The 19,401-nt window shown below is 41.7% G+C and overlaps 1 protein-coding gene across 1 annotated transcript in view; it reads left to right on the top strand.

Moving 5' to 3' along the window:
• MCCC2 (methylcrotonyl-CoA carboxylase subunit 2) overlaps positions 1–19,401 on the top strand; it is a 117,315-nt gene that overhangs the window by 39,412 nt on the left and 58,502 nt on the right. The window contains exons 8-10 of the mRNA XM_075838036.1: positions 9,495–9,559; positions 15,549–15,648; positions 19,197–19,292. Coding sequence (XP_075694151.1) covers positions 9,495–9,559; positions 15,549–15,648; positions 19,197–19,292 — 261 coding nt within the window. The remainder of the gene's footprint in view (positions 1–9,494; positions 9,560–15,548; positions 15,649–19,196; positions 19,293–19,401) is intronic.

The raw sequence follows: 19,401 nt of genomic DNA on the forward strand, positions 1-19,401 counted from the left end.
CTAAAGAGGCTCTGTCACCAGATTTTGCAACCCCTATCTCCTATTGCAGCAAATCGGCGCTGCAATGTAGATAAGAGTAACGTTTTATTTTTTTAAAAACGAGCATTTTTGGCCAAGTTCTGACCATTTTTATATTTATGCAAATGAGGCTTTCTAAAGTACAACTGGGCGTGTTTAAAGTAAAAGTACAACTGGGCGTGTATTATGTGCGTACATCGGGCGTTTTTACTTCTTTTACTAGCTGGGCGTTGTGAATGGGAGTGTATGATGCTGACGAATCATCCACTTCTCTTCGTTAACACCCAGCTTCTGGCAGTGCACAGACACAGCGTGTTCTCGAGAGATCACGCTGTGACGTCACTCACTTCCTGCCCCAGGTCCTGCATCGTGTCGGACGAGCGAGGACACATCGGCACCAGAGGCTACAGTTGATTCTGCAGCAGCATCGGCGTTTGCAGGTAAGTAGCTACATCGACTTACCTGCAAACGCTGATGCTGCTGCAGAATCAAATATAGCCTCTGGTGCCGATGTGTCCTCGCTCGTCCGACACGATGCAGGACCTGGGGAAGTGACGTCACAGCGTGATCTCTCGAGAACACGCTGTGTCTGTGCACTGCCAGAAGCTGGGTGTTAACGAAGAGAAGTGGATGATGCTGATTCGTCAGCATCATACACATCTATTCACAACGCCCAGCTAGTAAAAGAAGTAAAAACGCCCAGATGTACGCACATAATACACGCCCAGTTGTACTTTTACTTTAAACACGCCCAGTTGTACTTTAGAAAGCCTCATTTGCATAAATATAAAAATGGTCATAACTTGGCCAAAAATGCTCGTTTAAAAAAAAACAAAAAAAAACGTTACTCTTATCTACATTGCAGCGCCAATCTGCTGCAATAGGAGATAGGGGTTGCAAAATCTGGTGACAGAGCCTCTTAACTAACCTCCGTGCTTGCACTAGACTGTGGACTATTTGACCTCCTTCTTTACAATAGACTGGACTAAAGTCCCTTTTACATTGGCCAATTATCGGCCAACGAGCGTTCATGGGACGCTCGTTCCCGATAATTGCCTTGTGTAAACAAGACAACGATCACCCGATGAACAAACGCTGACTGACCTCCGTGTTTACATTAGACTGTGGACTGTGTACTATTTTGTATGTCTAGCAGGACTGCCTGTAGAGTAGCAGTATAGTACAGCCCACTTCATGTCCTATACTGCAGTGTATAGCAGCACCGTGCACCCGCTGTGTGTTTTCTTGGCTCCCCACACACACACACACACACACACACACACACACACACACACACACACACACACATCAGTCAACAATCCGTGCAGTTGTACCCTGCACTTTCTCTGCGCATCCACACGTAAGCTGCTTGGTCGGTGTTCGAAGTTGGCCTGCATAGGGGGTGGTGCAGTGCACGTTTCTTTTTATACACTAGTTTAAAACTGAGCCGTTGTTGTGGTATCGCTAAGTCAAGAGAAGCCAATCCGTGATGCTGTGCTGATGGCTCAGAGCTAGTGTAATAAGTATATAGCAAGCAGTAACTGAGGTTGCAATTGACCAGGACGTGATGTGTATTCAGAATTTTGACCACTTCTCTGTGATTTACAGCACAGCAGGCGTAGTCTCGCGAGATTACGCTGTAAACTGTCTTTTACAGCGGGATCTCGCTGTGCTGTGCTGTAGTCTCACACAGACGCTACAGAATTGTCAGGATTCTGAATACACATCACGTCCTGGCTGGAGGTATTGTATATTCATTGTCAGGATACTACAGTAACATTATAGTGTGTTTATGTGGTAGCACATAACGATATAGCTATATTGCTAGTGAAGTGTAAATGAATGGAGAGAAGTGTATGACGCCGATTGGTCACTGATTGGCCAGCGTCATACACTCCTCTGTACAACGCACACTTGGCCATATAGTAAAACACGCCCAGTTGTTCATTAAGAAACTCATTAGCATAAAGCTAATATAGGTCATAACTCGGTCAAAAATTATCGTTTTTCCTAAATAAAAAACACTGCTGTAATCTACATTACAGCGCCGATCACATCATGTACAATATAGGTCACTTATAATGTGGTGACAGAGCCCCTTTAAAGGATGTCTCTTGAATTGAATGTGGGTTACATGAGAATTACCAGATGATATTGTGTAATAACATCATTATTGTGAATAGGTATTTTTGAATGATTCTTAGGAATACATTTTTAACTTGATGGCATAAAGTAAAGGTTGAATCTGGAGTGTTGCATTGATTCAATTGCCTAAATTATTTCTAAGTCAAAATTAAATCTATCCAGGGCTTCCACGAAGACTGTGGACAATTGTATGTAAACCCGTCTCATGGAACAGACTTCTCACAGCATATAAACTATAGCACCTTTAGTAGCTAGTTGTATTAAAACCAGAGAACTCTTTAAATCCCATCCACACGGTGTCATGTGTTTTTGTAGAACATTCTGCATTTTGCTTTCTCACTACAGTATGTCCACTCCTTGGTATTTGTATGGTGGTGTAACCCCATTGACTTTTCAGGAGTGCACCTCTGTGTGGGAAACAAAGGATTAAACATGGTAAGCTAAGTACAAACTAGCGTTATTATATGTTTACCTCTCTTTTGTCAGAGGAAGAGAGGATCGAAAGATTAAATAAAAAGCAATGGTTCCATTAGAATTACTATTGATTTCAATGGTAATTCTTTTGATTCAGTTGTTTTCCATTTGTCTCCGTTCGCTAGGTTTCCATTTTTTTTCACCAAAACAAAGTGCTGTGTTTACTGCACTTTTGCTTCCGTTAAAAAAAACAAGCTGCAACCTAGGGAGCGTTGACAAACGGAAAGCAATTGAAACAAAAGAATTACCATTGAAAACAATGGTAATTCTAACGGAACCGTTGCTTTTCATTTAATCTTAGCCTAAAATGTTTAATCCTTTGTTTCCCATCCAGAAGTGCACTCCTGAAAATTGCTTTTCGTTTAATCTTTCGATCCTCTCTTCCTCTGACGGAAGAGAGGTAAACGTATATTAACGGTAGTGTGAAAGAAGCATTAAAAGCTTACTTTTTTTTAAATTAAATTATTATTTCCATAACATACATATAGAAAGTTATATCTGAAGGAGAAAAAGAAACATAGGGCGCCACATCATGCGGTATATTAAGTAGGATGAGACGTGGGTGAGCGTTAGAGGTTTAATCGCTCACCTTGTTTGGTTATACAGTCCAATGACAGCTCTCGTGTGTGCGTGTCGACAGATGTCAGCTGCTGCCGTCCCCTACCGGTGGGTGAATTCCACCTCTGCTTTACTATGCATACGATATCCAGGTAAGGGAAAAGAAAGAATCTGGATTCCATGGAGGTACTGCTAACATCCAGAAGTTGTGATAAAGGAAGGTCATTTATTAATAGTTATTATGGCTACGCGTTTCAACGTTGGACCGGCGTCTTCTTCAGGCCAGTTACGACAGTAAAACCAGTGCAGTTACCATATTTTTCGGAATATAAGATGCCGTTTTAGAAAGAATAAATCTTGCTAAAATGTCCCTGCGTCTTATAGTCCGCAGTCAAGGGACCCGGCTGCGCTGGTCCCCCTGACCGCTTCATTTCTTAAAGCACATCATGGGGGGGGTGATAGATTCACGTGCGGTGTCCACTCAATGCACTGCAGGTGTCAGCTGTGTTTTACAGCTGACACGCTGTTCTAACGGCCAGGAACAGCAATTTTGCTGTTCCTGGCCATTTAAAGGGGTTGTGCCATAAAACATGTATCCCCTATCCACAGGATCGGGGATACATGTGTGATCGCTGGGGGTCCGACCACCAGCGATAAGGAGAACGGGGAGCGAAAGTCACCAAGAGCGCTAACTGAGAAGATTTGACTTCCGCGTTCTGTGTCCGGCAGCTTCATAGAAATCAATGGGATTCTTCTGCGCATGCGCGAGCGGCTCTTTATTGATTTCTATGGAGCTGCCGAACACATAAACCGAACACAGAACCCGGAAGTCCAAGCTTCTCATGTAGCGCTCTGAGTGACTTTCAGTCCCCTGTTCTCCTTATCGCTGGGGTTCCCAGCGGTCGGACCTCCAGCGATCCCAAAAGTAGCCCCTATCCTGTGGATAGGAGATACATGTGTTTTATGGTAAACCCCTTTAACTAGTTAAATGCCGCGGTCAATAGCGGCCGCGGCATTTATAGGGGTTTTTCCATTAAGGATATGTCATAAATGTGAGATAGATGCGGGTCCCTCCTCTGGGACCCACACCTATTCCTAGAAAGGGGCCCCCTAAACCCCCGTCCTAGCTTTCTGTGCTCTCCCGGCCACTTGATTAAATGTGGAGTTACTGAAACAGTGCAACTCACTGAGCTACGCTGTTTCCGTAACTCCCATAGAACTGAAGAGTAGTTCTGGAAACACGCTGCTTCCGTAACTGCCATTCACTTCCATGGGAGTTACGGAAACCGCATAGCTCAGCGAGTTACGCTGTTTCAGTAACTCCACATGTAACCAAGTGGCCGCTGATTCAAGTTCCCAAGGGGAAATAACAAAGTGTGTAACAAAAAAAAACGTTCGATAAATTTGTAGGAGTGTAAAAAAAATATTGAAAGTAAAAAAAAAACAACCTTTTCCCATTTTTCCCCAAGCACAATGTAAAAAATAAATTAATTTGGTATCGCTGCATCCGTAAAAGTCAGATCTATTACACTATACCATTATTTAACTTGCACGCTGACGGCGTAAAAAAAATATAAAAAAAATCTGAATAATTTCATGGTCACCTTAACAAAAAAATGGTGCCAATGAAACTACAGCTTGTCGCGCAACAAATAAGCCCTCACACCGCTCAATCGATGAAAAAAATGATGGCTCTCAAAATGTGGTCAAACAGAACAAATTATTTTTTCCCTATTTTCTGTTGTCTAAAACCTGGGTGCGTCTTATGGTCAGATGACCATATGATAATTTTTTTTTACCCATGCATTGTTTATTTATTCATATTTTTAACCCCTTCCCGACATTTGACGTATCCATACGCCAAAGTCGGGTAGGGGGAAGTATGGAACGGGCTCACGGAGTGAACCCGCTCCATACGATGCGGGTGTCGGCTGTTTGTTACAGCCGACACTTCAGAGTAACGAGCTCGATCCCGCTTGTTTAACTAGTTAAATTCCGCGGTCAATAGCGACCGCAGCATTTAAATCGTTAGATGGGGGCGATCCCCTCTAACAGCTCATCGCGGGGGTGGCGGGCCGGGGATGGTTGCAACGGCTGCCTGGGGGCCTAATGAAGGCCCCCAGGTCTGCCATCTTTGTGCACCTATTAAGCCTAACGATCGCTGGTTGAAGTCCCCCTTAATTAGTAAAATAAAGGTTTATTTTTTATGTAAAAAAAAATGTAAAAGTAAAAAAAACAAAAAACTTTTTGCATTTCCCCCTAGAGCATAGTAAAAAAATAAACATAATTGGTATCGCCACGTCCGTACAAGTCTGAACTATTACAATATATCATTATTTAACCAGCACGGTGTACGCCGTAAAAAAAATAAAATTGTAATCGCCAGAATCTCTATGTTTTGGTCATCTCATCTCCCATAAAAAATGTAATAAAAAGTTATCAAAACGTCGCATGTACACCAAAATGGTATTATTAAAAACTACAGCTTATCCCTGCAAAAAATAAGCCCTCATACCACTTAATCGACGGAACAATAAAAAAGTTATGGCTCTCGGAATTTGGTGACACAAAACATTTTATTTTTTACACTTCGATTTTTACTTGTAAAGTAGTAAAATATAGAAAAAACGATATATATTTGGTATCGCCGTAATCGTATTGACCCACAGAATAAAGTTAACACGTTGTTTTAATTGCACAGTAAATTACGTAAAAACGACGCGCAAAAAACAATGGTGGAAAGGCTGTTTTTTTTTCATTTTCTACCCCACAAATAATTTTTTTCCTGTTTCTTAGTACATTATATGGCACAATAAATGGTGCTATGAAAAACTACAACTCGTCCCGCAAAAATCAAGCCCTCATAGGACAATATAGACTAAAGAATTGAAAAGTTATGGCTTTTGGCGTGTGGGGAGGAAAAAACGAAAATGAAAATCTGAAAAAGGGCTGCGGCGGGAAGCGGTTAAAAATAGCCGTTCTAGCTGCTGTTTCCATTGGCTATCTCAACTGTCAGTCAGAGGTGTTTTTTTATTTTTTTCTCTTCCCCTGTTCCTGAACTAGCAGTCGCTCGTATTATGACATGTTATATGCAATAGCTGTTTGCGCTTTTATTATAGTATGATACCTTTGTATGTATCTACCATTTCCCACTTTACATTGTAACTGTTCTGCCGATTGTTCTTACTTTCTATTCAATGACAATCTTGTGTTTCATTAGCATTATCCATCTAATGATCGTTCCCGCTACACTGTATCTGTTCTGCCGATGTTTTCATTTTAAGATATATGTTTCATTCTAATCGCCACTACTGCTTTTCTTTACCAATGCATTGTTTGTTTATTTATATGTTAAGACCTAAATGTTCTAGCTGCTCTTTCTATTGGTTATCTCAACTGTCAGTCAAATATTTCTTTATTTATTTCTTCTGACACACATGATGCCAATTTAAGTGTTTTTGGCGTTTTTTTTCTTCAATGTTTTACTCTTTATTTAACTGCACTCTGTTACTGCTGAAATTGGCCTGAGGAAGACGCTGGACTGGCGTTGACATGCATAGCCACGATAACTATTAGTAAATGACCTTCTTTTATCACAATTTCTGGATGTTAGCAGCTCCTCTTTGGAATCCCCATTTTTTTCTTTTTCCTTGGCTGGAAATCATATGCATACATATAGAAGTATAAAGATCTTAAAGTTTCTTTACAAATGTAAACATTGTTTTTCATCTCCTAAGAAGTGTATGTGACTTTTCCTCCTCAATTGTATCCCTAAATAGATAAGTTTTCACTTCTTTAAGTACAGGATCTATAATTTTAGGGTCTGGGTAGCCAGTTGTAAGTATGCACCTTCTAGATACAAGTGATGATAAAATTTGGACTTTTTGGGACAAACCCAAAACACAACTTTCCTTTCAAACTTTATAACTATTTTTCTTCAGGTGACCATCCACCAGACCCCAGAGACATTAGAGTTTTGTTAAATCCTGTCAAAATAAGCGGGATCAACTGACAAGAACCCAATATCTGTGGCCAGCTTTAGGCAGGCCACCAGCCCTCTGTCATGTACTTTCTGTGTTATAATAAAAGATGTTGTAATGGTGGAAACATTTGTGCGCAGTAAATGCTAAACTGATCAATAACTGTCCAAACAATGATAAATATGCAAGAATCCCATTGATTAATTTGTCTGTCTTGTTGAGTTTGTTTTCGAGTGTTAATTAGTCCTCGTCCCATGCTACCGACTCCCGTATGTATTTGGCATTGCTCTGTGCTCTAGGGAAATTGCTGGGTCAGTACAGCCACCTGCAAATTGATTTTTATTTTCCGTTAAATCAAACTTGTGGAGAGACGATTATCGATATAGAGCAGTAATAAAACCTGAAGGAATCGCTCTTTTATCCAATCTCTGGCAGGCTCACCCTAAGGACATATGCAAATAGAACTTGTTGCTTGGCCCAGGCTGCCAGTTATTAGAACGGATGTTTTTTTGCGTGTGACGGTTTATATTGATTTAAAAGTCATGCACCCATTGTTCGAGCTATTGAAATGCATTAAAACAAACGCCATTTAAATATCAGTTGATAGAGCAGGCTGTTTAAACATTCTAGCAGCATCCTTCCTCGTGCCATTCAATGAGCTGCTAAACTAGATAATGCCTGTGCATATATTCAATGGCCAAAAAGTTCTGATCAAGGGTCCAACAGCAAGCCTTCTCTCCGTTATTCTCCCTGTAAATCTGCAGTGATTCATACCTTTCGTGGCTACCCTTCTCTCTTTGCTGCTGATTGGCCAAGACGGGTCAGTGACGGAAGGGATGCCTATTTTGTATATGCATGATCTTGCTTTGCACTTCTATATGGGGACTTTTTAGTGGGTGAAGTTGTACCCACTATCATAACTGCATTAGGGCATTTTACATATGCTATCATTTAAAAAGATCTGTCATTGTAAGGTCCAATTCATATCACTTTTTGCCCTGTTTAGCGCGTAATACCACTGGTATTCGTCGGTGCCAGGAGTTTCTCAAAGTTTTGCACCTGTGGTAGCAGAGACAATTTTCACTTTCTTGACATGTACAAATAAACCCAGAATTATAAAATAAAAAATTCATACTAAACCCTTACGTTTTCGTATAAAATGCATAAAAATTCATGTTTGTGGCTAAAAATTTAAACCCAAGCAGAAGATTAGACTCACAACAACTCCTAAAAATAATAAAAGTTTTTATATTTGTGTGTGGCGCAAACGCTTTGTGTGTCTTACTTGAGACCGTGATTCAGACACTGGTAAACGTCTGGGTCGTGAAGTCAATAAACAATTAGGCAACCGCCCATCCTCTCGCCTATTTTCTTGAAAAAATTCCCCCTATATGTAAAAAGGGGGGCGATAACATGTAGAGAAGTTCGTTATCCTCACCCCAAGAGTCATCTAATGCCAAACAAGGACAGGAGGAGGATTACTGATCCTCCTCCTCTACCTGCACGGTGTCTGTAGGACCCCCATTCCTTCACACAGGCTGAAGTGGGAGCGGCATGGCTACCCAGTTTCAGTCTAGCATGAGCTTGGTCCATTTGTAGGTCATTGAAGTGCTTCTCTGCTAGGATGTATGAAACACGTATTTGTCAGTGAAAGGGTTAACCTGTTGGCGCATACTGCTGTGAATGTACAGCGTTTGCAGAAGTAGGTTCCCACACAGCGCCATAATACTACATAATAACTATTATGAAATTGTGCCCACGCAATCAGAAGCGATAGTGTGGCTGCCAATAATGAAGACCAGAGATACCTGCTGACCCGAGGTATAGAGGTGGCAAAACTGTCTTTGGAAACCGCTTTAGAATCGCCCACTGTAGAAATACGGCGTGGGTTTAAGCTTACTGCTCGAGCGATTAAGCAGATGAAGGTTGGGTGCCCGGCAGTCAGGCACTGCCAGGGACCCTGGAGAGAAGACAGAAACCGGTTTCACTGCTTCTGTATTTTCTGTACTCACGTACACAGCGATCAATAAGTGCAATGAGCGCTACAGATGATACAGACTTCCGTTTATGGCTCAATATCTTGTATTCGACGTTCAGGGAGATGAACAATAAAACAGTACAATGTAGAAAGAATATATAATGGAGATTGCTCTACCTGGGAAAAAATGGGAATATTAAACATTCAAGTAACAGATTCACATTTAATCAAAGAAACAAATACTAAATACATGAGACACTCCCTTTAATGTATAAATGCTTTAAAACTATTTTCTGGGGATGAAATCGGTAACAGTTGTTCTGTCTTTTCCTTGTTATCAGGTGAAGGCCGCTACTGGAGAGCAGGTATCTGCTGAAGAATTAGGAGGGGCAGATTTGCACTGTAGGTACGGTATTACATAGACTCACCTTCATTTGGTTGCTGCATGCCATCTCGATGTAACTTCAGAAGAGACATGTGGGCTATGTGTTTCACTGTTCATATTATTCTTATTGTTACCTTTGGATTAAGTTTCTTATTGTCAGCCATATTAGCCTTCGTATGCTATAATTCTACTCTGTGTGAATGTATATTTAGTGTCACAAACCGGATCGAATACTGTCATGTGTAACAAGGAAAACCCTAGTTTTCTCCTTCATCAGCTCACACTGGAAACCAATCACTGACTGTCAAACGTCACCCTCCAATCCCTGTCGCTGAGATGTCGGAATCTTTGCCTCTAGATGCAAAGTCCATGTCTGTGAGCGGTCTAATCATTATATACTGTAGTTATATGTAAGCACGATCTTGTGACATTTACCCATATTACAAGCCCAAACTACATGTCTGTACCCCAAATAGGTATTCTTCATTCTTATACATTTACATCACAGGTCTGCAACGTGTTATCTCTGTAAATGTTATTGTGAACCCTCTGACACCTACACAGATCACTGGAAATATAGCGTACCACCAGTGAAAAATAGATCCTCACGTACAGTATCTTTGTACATTTGTAAAGCCATCCTTCATTATTTTTGCCAGTCTTCACTACTCTCCCCTGTTAGTATACTCCTTTAGCCCCAACCATCAATGCAGAGGCTGCTGTAATCATAGGACTTTATTAGTTAGCAAGTTATCTAGACAGACACAATTCTATCTATCTATCTATCTATCTATCTATCTATCTATCTATCTATCTATCTATCTATCTATCTATCTATCTATCTATCTATCTATCTATCTATCTATCAGAAAAAGAATGGCGACAGCACACTGCGAACACTAATGCCACCTAAACCACTAAATATAAATAAATTTGCACTAAAGCTAAATCTACTTATAATAGGGAGGTTCTTAGTGCATATTTTGATCAAAAAGTGTTAGCCCACCTGCCACGACAAGGCGACCTCTGAAAGGTGGGAAGCTACGCTGCACATACACCCAGAACTGGGACTAAGCCTACATATATACCTGGGGATGGTAGGATCCAGCATTGAACTGATTAAAATCACCCAGGGCAGAATGGGAGGAGTGCAAGAACAAAAATGGAGGCAGTCACTAACCCCACATATATGGATCACATAAACACAACAAAAATTTCAAAATCTATCCATCTCTCATCCATCCATCTCTCATCCATCCATCTCTCATCCATCTCTCATCCATCCATCTCTCATCCATCCATCTCTCATCCATCCATCTCTCATCCATCCATCTCTCATCCATCCATCTATCCATCTCTCATCCATCCATCTATCCATCTCTCATCCATCCATCTCTCATCCATCCATCCATCTCTCATCCATCCATCTCTCATCCATCCATCTATCCATCTCTCATCCATCCATCCATCTCTCATCCATCCATCCATCTCTCATCCATCCATCTCTCATCCATCCATCTCTCATCCATCCATCCATCCATCCATCTCTCATCCATCCATCCATCTCTCATCCATCCATCCATCTCTCATCCATCCATCTCTCATCCATCCATCTCTCATTCATCTATCTATCTATCTATCTATCTATCTATCTATCTATCTATCTATCTATCTATCTATCTATCTATCTATCTATCTATCTATCTATCTATCTATCTATCTCTATCTCTCTATCCCTCATCCATCCATCTCTCATCTATCTATCTATCTATCCTATCTATCTAATCTATCTATCTATCTATCTATCTATCTATCTATCTATCTATCTATCTATCTATCTATCTATCTATCTATCTATCTATCTATCTATCTATCCATCCCTCATCCATCCATCTATCTGTCTGTCTGTCTGTCTGTCTGTCTCTGTCTGTCTGTCCCTCATCCATCCATCCATCCATCCATCCCAGGAAAGGCATAAAGGGCTGCAGTAATTCAGGTCACGTGTATGAAGGTACCAAACAGCAAACAGCACTTCTTTATTCATTGTAGATTATAGACTTGAATTTTAACTGAGGTGCAGTAGTTTTTAGGACCACTTGAGGTACGCTTTAAGCACAAGTCCCACTGGAACCCCAGTTTAGGTCTATTAACATTGTGAGGTCACTGTTTTTATTTTCCCTTAAGCTTGAGTGTTCAATTTTAATTTAAACTATAGCCAATGTGCATTTAATAATATAATTAAAATATTGTATAATTTATAGCTGCGAGCTCACGCAGTGAATGTAAATCTAGAAGATCATTATTCACAGCCAACAGATAAATCTGCTGCAACAAATCTACACTATATTACGTTTGAGTACTTATAAAGCAGATTGAAACGTTTTTAGTAATCGGATTTAGTTTTGCTTATTTACATAGTTCATATCTGCGTCAGGGCTCCGTTACATCTACATTTTCCGTCAGAACGGAGCCCTGTCTGACACAAAAGGAAACCAGAGGTTTCCGTGTCCATCACCATTGATTTCAATAGTGACGGATCCGGTGCTAATGGTTTCCCTTTGTCTCCGTTGAGCAAGGGGTTCCGTCGTTTTGATGGAATCAATAGTGTAGTCGACTATGGTATTAGTTCCGTCAAACCAATGGAATCCCTGTACGACGGAGACAAATGGAAACCATTGGCACCGGATCCATCACCATTGAAATCAATGGTGATGGAAACGGAAACCTCTGGTTTCCGTTTGTGTCAGTTAGGGCTCCTTTCTGATGGAAATTTTCGTCGGAACGGATCCCTGACGCAGATGTGAACGCAGCCTTGGATGTTTAATCGTATAGCAACTATTTTGTGGGTATCAAATGTATGTGAAACTGAAAATAATTAACATACGGTCGTTCGGAGTGCAAAACCTAGAATCATAGGTAGATCATGGGACAGAGCCATTTCCTTAATAATAAATGTATCCTTGAGAATTTGGCTATGTTCACACAGAGTTTTTTGCAGGCAGAAAACTCTGCCTCAAAATTCCGGTTGGAATTTTGAGGCAGATTTTTGATCTGCCTGCACGCCATTTTTCGCTTGCGCCCATTATACGCCACGGGCAAAAACGCTGCAAAATCCGCTTTCTCTGCCTCCCATTGATGTCAATGGGATGTCAGACACGTAAACGGCAGAAGATAGGGCATGTTGCTTCGTTTTCCCATAAGCGTTATTTAGCGCATGCGGGGAAAAAACGCCTCTGCCTCCCATTGAAATTAATGGGAGGCATTGTCGGACGTTTTCCGACGCGGTTTCCGCATTAGAAGACGTGTCCAAAAACTCAGTGTGAACTGACCCGCACTTTACCCCTGTGAACCATTCCCAGCTGTGACTTGTTTTATGAAGTCTGTTCTCAATACATAGTTTGAGAACATTACGTGCATGTGATAACATAATATTAGGTAGTAATTCTTTTATACAGCTACATTCTTTTCATTCCTGGATGAACGTCTCGCTGTTTTTCTACACTGAAATTCGTAACTCGACTGTCGTCACCAGTAAATTCAATTACTAATTTCCCCTGAGCAATCTGTTGTGTTGGCCAGCATGCTTGAAGAAATGTTCTGAAAATGTTATGTATTATTAATGGTGATCTCGGTTATGGCCAAAACCTTTGATTTAAGGTACAGGGGAAAAAATATACTTACACACTTATGATATCACAAATTGCAGAAACGAAATAAAGTACATTGTGTACAATATTTTTAACTACAAATAGAAAATATATTAGGGAATTATTTCTTAGCAGTCCCCAAATATTTCTATTATAGGAATATATTGGGTGAGTTGGTGATCATAAACTGCAGGTCTGCTAAGAATTTCAAATTCCCCGTGGTTGCCCTACAAGATTCTTTTGCAGACACAGGTTGTTATTTTGCTTTTCTATTCTAGCTTCACATGAATGTCCACCCTTGAACACCATTTTTAAATAGGTCCAACATGTGCTGATTAATTTTCTGATATATATATCAACTTTGCAATTTACTTAAAGGGGTATTCCCATCTTGATAAATCTACCTATAAAGCTTAACAACATAAAATTAGGCATTTTTGTAAATAATTTTTTTTTTTAATTGCTGTACTTTTCGACATATCCTGGCTCCATCTTACTGACAGCCCCTCTGTTTGTTGTTCATTGCATAGGGATCCTGCCACCACTGCTTTTCTCTAGCGGTGGCTGCTCTTGCACTGTTCTACCTCTTTATTTTGCAGTGAGGATGGCCGGGATCTCGGGAACGCGCATGCTAGAGCATGCACAGTAACTCCTTGCCCGACCACCTCTCGAGTTCTATTCAAGTCTATAGGACGGCCCCCAGGCATGCGTTGTAGCCCTGGAGCCGTCCTGTACTCGGCACATGAGTAAAGGCCAGCCGAGTTAGCCAAGCCCTTATCAGAACTGGTATGTAACATTGTCTGTTACATACTTATGCTACACAGCAGCATGGAGTGGCCGCTGTCCGTGGTGTAAGCTGCACATAAATCAGCTGTATGAGAGCATCCTGCTCGGTCTCCTATGCTACCATCTGCTGTAAGGAAGCCAGCCCTGTATCAGTGCGGGCTTCTGTACTGCCTGACGGGAGCACAGGAGATTGAGCAGGACGCCGTTTCATACAGTTGATTTATGTTCAGCTTACACCATGGACCCTACAGTCAGGGGCTCCTCCAGGACAAGAATTCCTAGCTAGCGTGTCGGAAACTACACCCCTAGAAGGAGTCCCAAAGAAGTTAGCTACAGGGAGGGGTGTAGAAAAAACGACATTATCTAACTATGTCGGGAGTGCGCACTAACGTCAAGCGGCTCACGCCCCCTTTTAGAAAATATAACCAGCACTAGTTGCATTATCTAATTGAGAAAAAAGGGAGTTAGGAAATGAATATTAAAAATTTCTTTTTATTGGATGTATTAAAAAAAAAAAATGACTCTCTACTTGGGAATAACCCTTTAATGTTAAAATGTAGTTGTTTTATCCATGCAAATTCTGTGTAAATGTACTGCCACTAGGTGTCTACCTTCCTATAACCTGCTGTCCACTTCCTGTTATCAAGCAAAGTCCGTCCCCAGTGAGAGCAGAGGACACGGACTACAGGAAGTAAGGGTGTGTCTTTTTGCAGTCTGCTCACAGAAGTCTATGTGGAGGGAAGGGGTAGGAAGGAGGGAGCAGAGTGAGAAAGAGATACAGACAGGCTGCCCATAGAAGTTTTGGTGAGGGTAGGGGGAGCAGGAGGAGAGAGAAGAGAGAGACACAGGCTGCTGGTAAGAGTTATGTTATCCCAGTGCTCTATTCTCAGCTACACTGCTCATTAATGCTGTATTATTTCCTCCATGGTGCTGCTTCTATATATGTGATAGAGATAGAGAAGAATCCTGCTCTCCTATGTGTGCAGTGTATAGAATACATGGTAGCAGTTAGTCTCCGCCCACTTCCTCAGAGAATCCTTAGAAGAGATAGAGCCTGCTGAGGGGAAAACTTCTAAATAATGCAGGATACAAGTCATATAATGGCCCTAAAGTGTTACTCCTCATGTCAACACATATGACCTATGACCGCTTATTCTGAAAAAATTATGTATTTAAGCTCCTGCATGATGTGCCAGAGGGCAAACAGAATGTAATCTATTACTCTGTGAAGAGAAGCAGATAAAGAACAGAAAAGCAGGGCTCTGACATCCCTCTTTAAAGATGGGGATCCTCCTCTATGAACTACTAACAAAGAGTGGTTCTCACACTGGCGGACCAAGCCCATCCACGTATTACCTTAAGCTGGACCCAACCACTTCAAGTAGATTGATATTAAATACAGTGTGCATACGTTGTCTGTTTTGGGTCGGTCTCCTACACAGTATATTCTATTTCTAAGTTTTTTCGTTTCCTGTTTTGGTTTTCTTTTGCTTATACTTTTTTTTTTTATTGCCAGTCAAAATTTTAAAGGTTACAAACTTATTGCACTAAACAGTTTTTTTTAAAATTTAAATCAGAAAGTCTGGTGTGACTGACCACTACGCACTGGATGACAACCATGCCCTTCATTTGGCTCGGAAGACAGTGAGAAACTTAAACTATAATAAGAATCTTGATGTAAGTTGCTTACTTTCTGGAATTCCTTTTATGTATTAAAATGAATATTCCTGCACTGTTGTGTAATTTGGAGTAATGTCCCTGATTTATAAAAAGTAAAAAATCTAAACATGTATTACATGAAAATTTACATTAGATCACATGCCTTTGAATGCTGTAGATGTCTTTCATCCAGAGGCGTAGCTAGGTTCTCCAGCACCCGGGGCAAAGATTCAGATTGGTGCCCCCCCAACTTCTTTCCCGACATCTCCTTCCCCATCGACATGTTTGCTTTCTCTACCAATCAATGAGGTGTCATTTTTTTTTTTTCAATTTTTAGAAATAATTTTTGACGGAGTAGATGAATAGAGAGGAAATTACCCCCCAACTCCAAATATAACACTTAGAATAAATCCCTGGTTCAATGTTCCATCTCCAGAATCAAGTACCTATAACTTGTAATATTATATTTTTTAAGAAAGGCATCCAGGCCCTCCTTAAACTTTCTCAATGAACCAACCATCTTAAAATCCTATGACAGAGAGTTCCAAAGTATCACTTACAGCAAAGCATCCCTGCCTATGATTATGGTAAAAACCTCCTTTCCTGTAGACGTAGAGGATGCCCCTTTGTCCTTGTTACAGGCCTAGGTGTAAAGAGATAATTAGAAAGATCTCTGTACCGTCCAATTATATATTTCTGCATTGTAATTAGATCACCCCTAAGATATCTTTTTTCTAAACTGAATAACCTCAAGTTTAATAATCAATCTTGGTACTGCACTCCACCGATTCCCTTAATTACCTTGGTCGCCCTCCTTTGCACCCATTCTAGTTCATCTATGTCCTCCTTATAGACAGGGGTCCAAAATTGTACGCAATATTTCATGTGTGGTCTGGCTGTAATTTGTAAAGAGGCAAAACTATATTATATTTATTTGCCTTGGCAGCAGCTGCCTGGCACTAGTTCCTATGGTTGAGGGCTTATTTAGACGAACGTATAATACGTCCGTGCAACGCGCGTGATTTTCACGCGCCTCGCATGGACCTATGTTAGTCTATGGGGCCGTGCATACAGTCAGTGATGTTTGCGCAGCGTGTGTCCACTGCGTAAAACTCACGACATGTCCTATATTTGTGCATTGTTTGCGCATCACGCACCCGTTGAAGTCAATGGGTGCGTGAAAATCATGCGCAGCACATGGAAGCATTTCCGTGTGACGCGCGTGATTCGCGCAACAGCAGTAAAAAGTATGAATGAAAACAGAAAAGCACCAGGTGCTTTTCTGTTTACAAACAGAGTGTCATAATGATGGCGGCTGCGCGAAAATCACGCAGCCATGTATCATACGGGGGATGACACACGGAGCTGTTAAGTACCTTTAGCGCGCGCAAAACGCCACGTTTTTTACGCGTGCAAAACGCACACGCTCGTGTAAATCCGGCCTAAGTCTTTTTCAGTAGCGGTTTTACCCAGTGTTTTATCATTTATTTGCTTCCTGAGCCCAATTTTTTTTTTAATGTAACTCGAGCCTAAAACCATTTCTACATTTTACAAGGGATATAGTTCTATAAGGGAGTTACCATAACAATAAATTAAAGAAAATAAATTAAAGAGGCCACACACAGCCCCCCTGTAGATAGCGCCACACACAGCCCCCTGTAGATAGTGCCACACAGAGCACCCTGTAGATAGCTCCACACACAGCCCCCCTGTAGATAGTGCCACACACCACCTTGTAGATAGCTCCACACACAGCCCCCCTTAGATAGTGCCACACACACAGCCCCCTCTTGTAGATTATGGGCACAGCCCTACCTTGTACTTAGTGCCACACCCCTTCGTACTTAATGCCACACTGCCCCCCTTTGTACTTAATGCCACACAACCCCCCTCCCCCTTGTACATATTGCTACACAATCCCCTCCCCCTTGTATATATTTCCACACAACCCCCCTCCCCCTTGTACATATTGCCACACAACCCCCCTCCCCTTATACTGAGTGCCACACAACCGTCTTTCCCCTTGTACTTAGTGCCACTCAACCCCCCTCCCCCATTGTACTTAGCACCACACAACCACCTCCCCCTTGCACTTAGTACCACACAACCCCCTGTGTACTTAGTGCCACACAACCCCTCCCCCCTTGTACTTAGTGCCCTAAAACCCCCCTTTCCCCTTGTACTTAGTGCCACTGAACTGCCACCAGAGCCTACTGCTACCACTCTCCGCTCTACCTGACGTCACTCACTGTTAGGAGGAGGCAGAAGGTCAGGTAACTGGAGTGGTCCACTCCTGGGCCGGCACCGACCCCAGTCAGAACGCCGCCGCAAAACCTCCTGCCTCCTCCTAACGCTGATTGCTGCTGCAGTCGCCCGGCATACACGGCGCCTGTCAGCAGCGATCAGCTGTTTGGTACGGCTGCTCTGCGGCGCCCTCCCTTCCCTACCTCAGAGTTGCGCCCGGGCACATGCCCCGCCTGCCCCCCCCCCCACTTAGCTACGCCCCTGCTTTCATCTCTTTAACCCCTTCCCCCTGCTTGCATTCTGGGCCCTAATGTCCAAGCCATTTTTTAGATTTTTCCATTGTCACATTCGAAGAGCTGTAACTTTTTTATTTTTGCGTCGGCATAGCTGTATAAGGTCTTGTTTTTTGCGGGACGACTTGCAGTTTTTATTGGTACCATTTGAGAGTAGATGCGACTTTTTGATCACTTTCTATCACATTTTTTTTAAGTCAGGATTAACAGAAAACAGCAATTTTTCCATTGGTTTTTATTTTATTTTTTACGGCGTTCACAGTGCGGGTTAAATAATGTAACAGCTTTATAGTCGGGGTCGTTACGGACGCGGCGATACCAAATATGTGTAACTTTTTTGCTTTATTGTAGTTTTTTTTAATAGTAAAGCATTTTGTAAGGGGAAAAGCTGGGTTTTTCATTTTTTTTTTTTTCACTTTTTTTTTTTATTAAACTTTTTTTACTTTTTTACTAGTCCCACTAGGGGACTTCACTATCCTCCGATCGCTATTATAATACACTGCAATACTTTTGTATTGCAGTGTATTACTGCCTGTCCGTTTAAAACGGACAGGCATCTGCTAGGTCATGCCTGCGGCATGATCTAGCAGGCATTCGCTGCAGGCAGACCTGGGGGTCTTTATTAGACCCCCGGCTGCCATAGAAGACACAGACACTCAGCGATTTTATCGCCGGGTGTCAGTGAGATGAGAGGGAGCTCCCTCCCTCTCTCCAAAACCATTCAGATGCGGTGCTCGCTATTGTGCACCGCATCTGAAGGGTTAAACAGGTGAGATCGATACTAATATCGATCTCACCCGGCAGAGCAGGGACGCCCCCAGCCCTCAGCTGCTTCTGGCAGCTGAGAGCAGGGAGATTTCACGGCTCCCTGCTCTGTTTACTTTATTCTACAGCAGCGACGTAGTTTGGCGGCGCTCTAGAATAAAGCCCACTAATGACCGCCGTAAAAAGACGTATCGGCGGTCATTAAGGGGTTAAAGTTATGTTGTTGTTGTTTTTTAACTGTTATTTTTAATGTCATTAATTTAGGTGACAATAGAAAAGCCTGAAGATCCGCTGTTTCCAGCAGATGAACTGTACGGGATTGTTGGTGGCAATTTAAAAAAGAATTTTGATGTCAGAGAGGTAATCACGTTTAAGAATACCTTGTTTAAATATGTAAAAATGCACTTTCAAAACATTACAGTGCACAACAAATAATGCTTGATTCCCGCCTAAAGATTATTTTTTTTGC

The sequence above is a fragment of the Rhinoderma darwinii genome, chromosome 1, assembly GCF_050947455.1.
Source record: "Rhinoderma darwinii isolate aRhiDar2 chromosome 1, aRhiDar2.hap1, whole genome shotgun sequence".
NCBI lineage: Eukaryota > Metazoa > Chordata > Amphibia > Anura > Rhinodermatidae > Rhinoderma > Rhinoderma darwinii.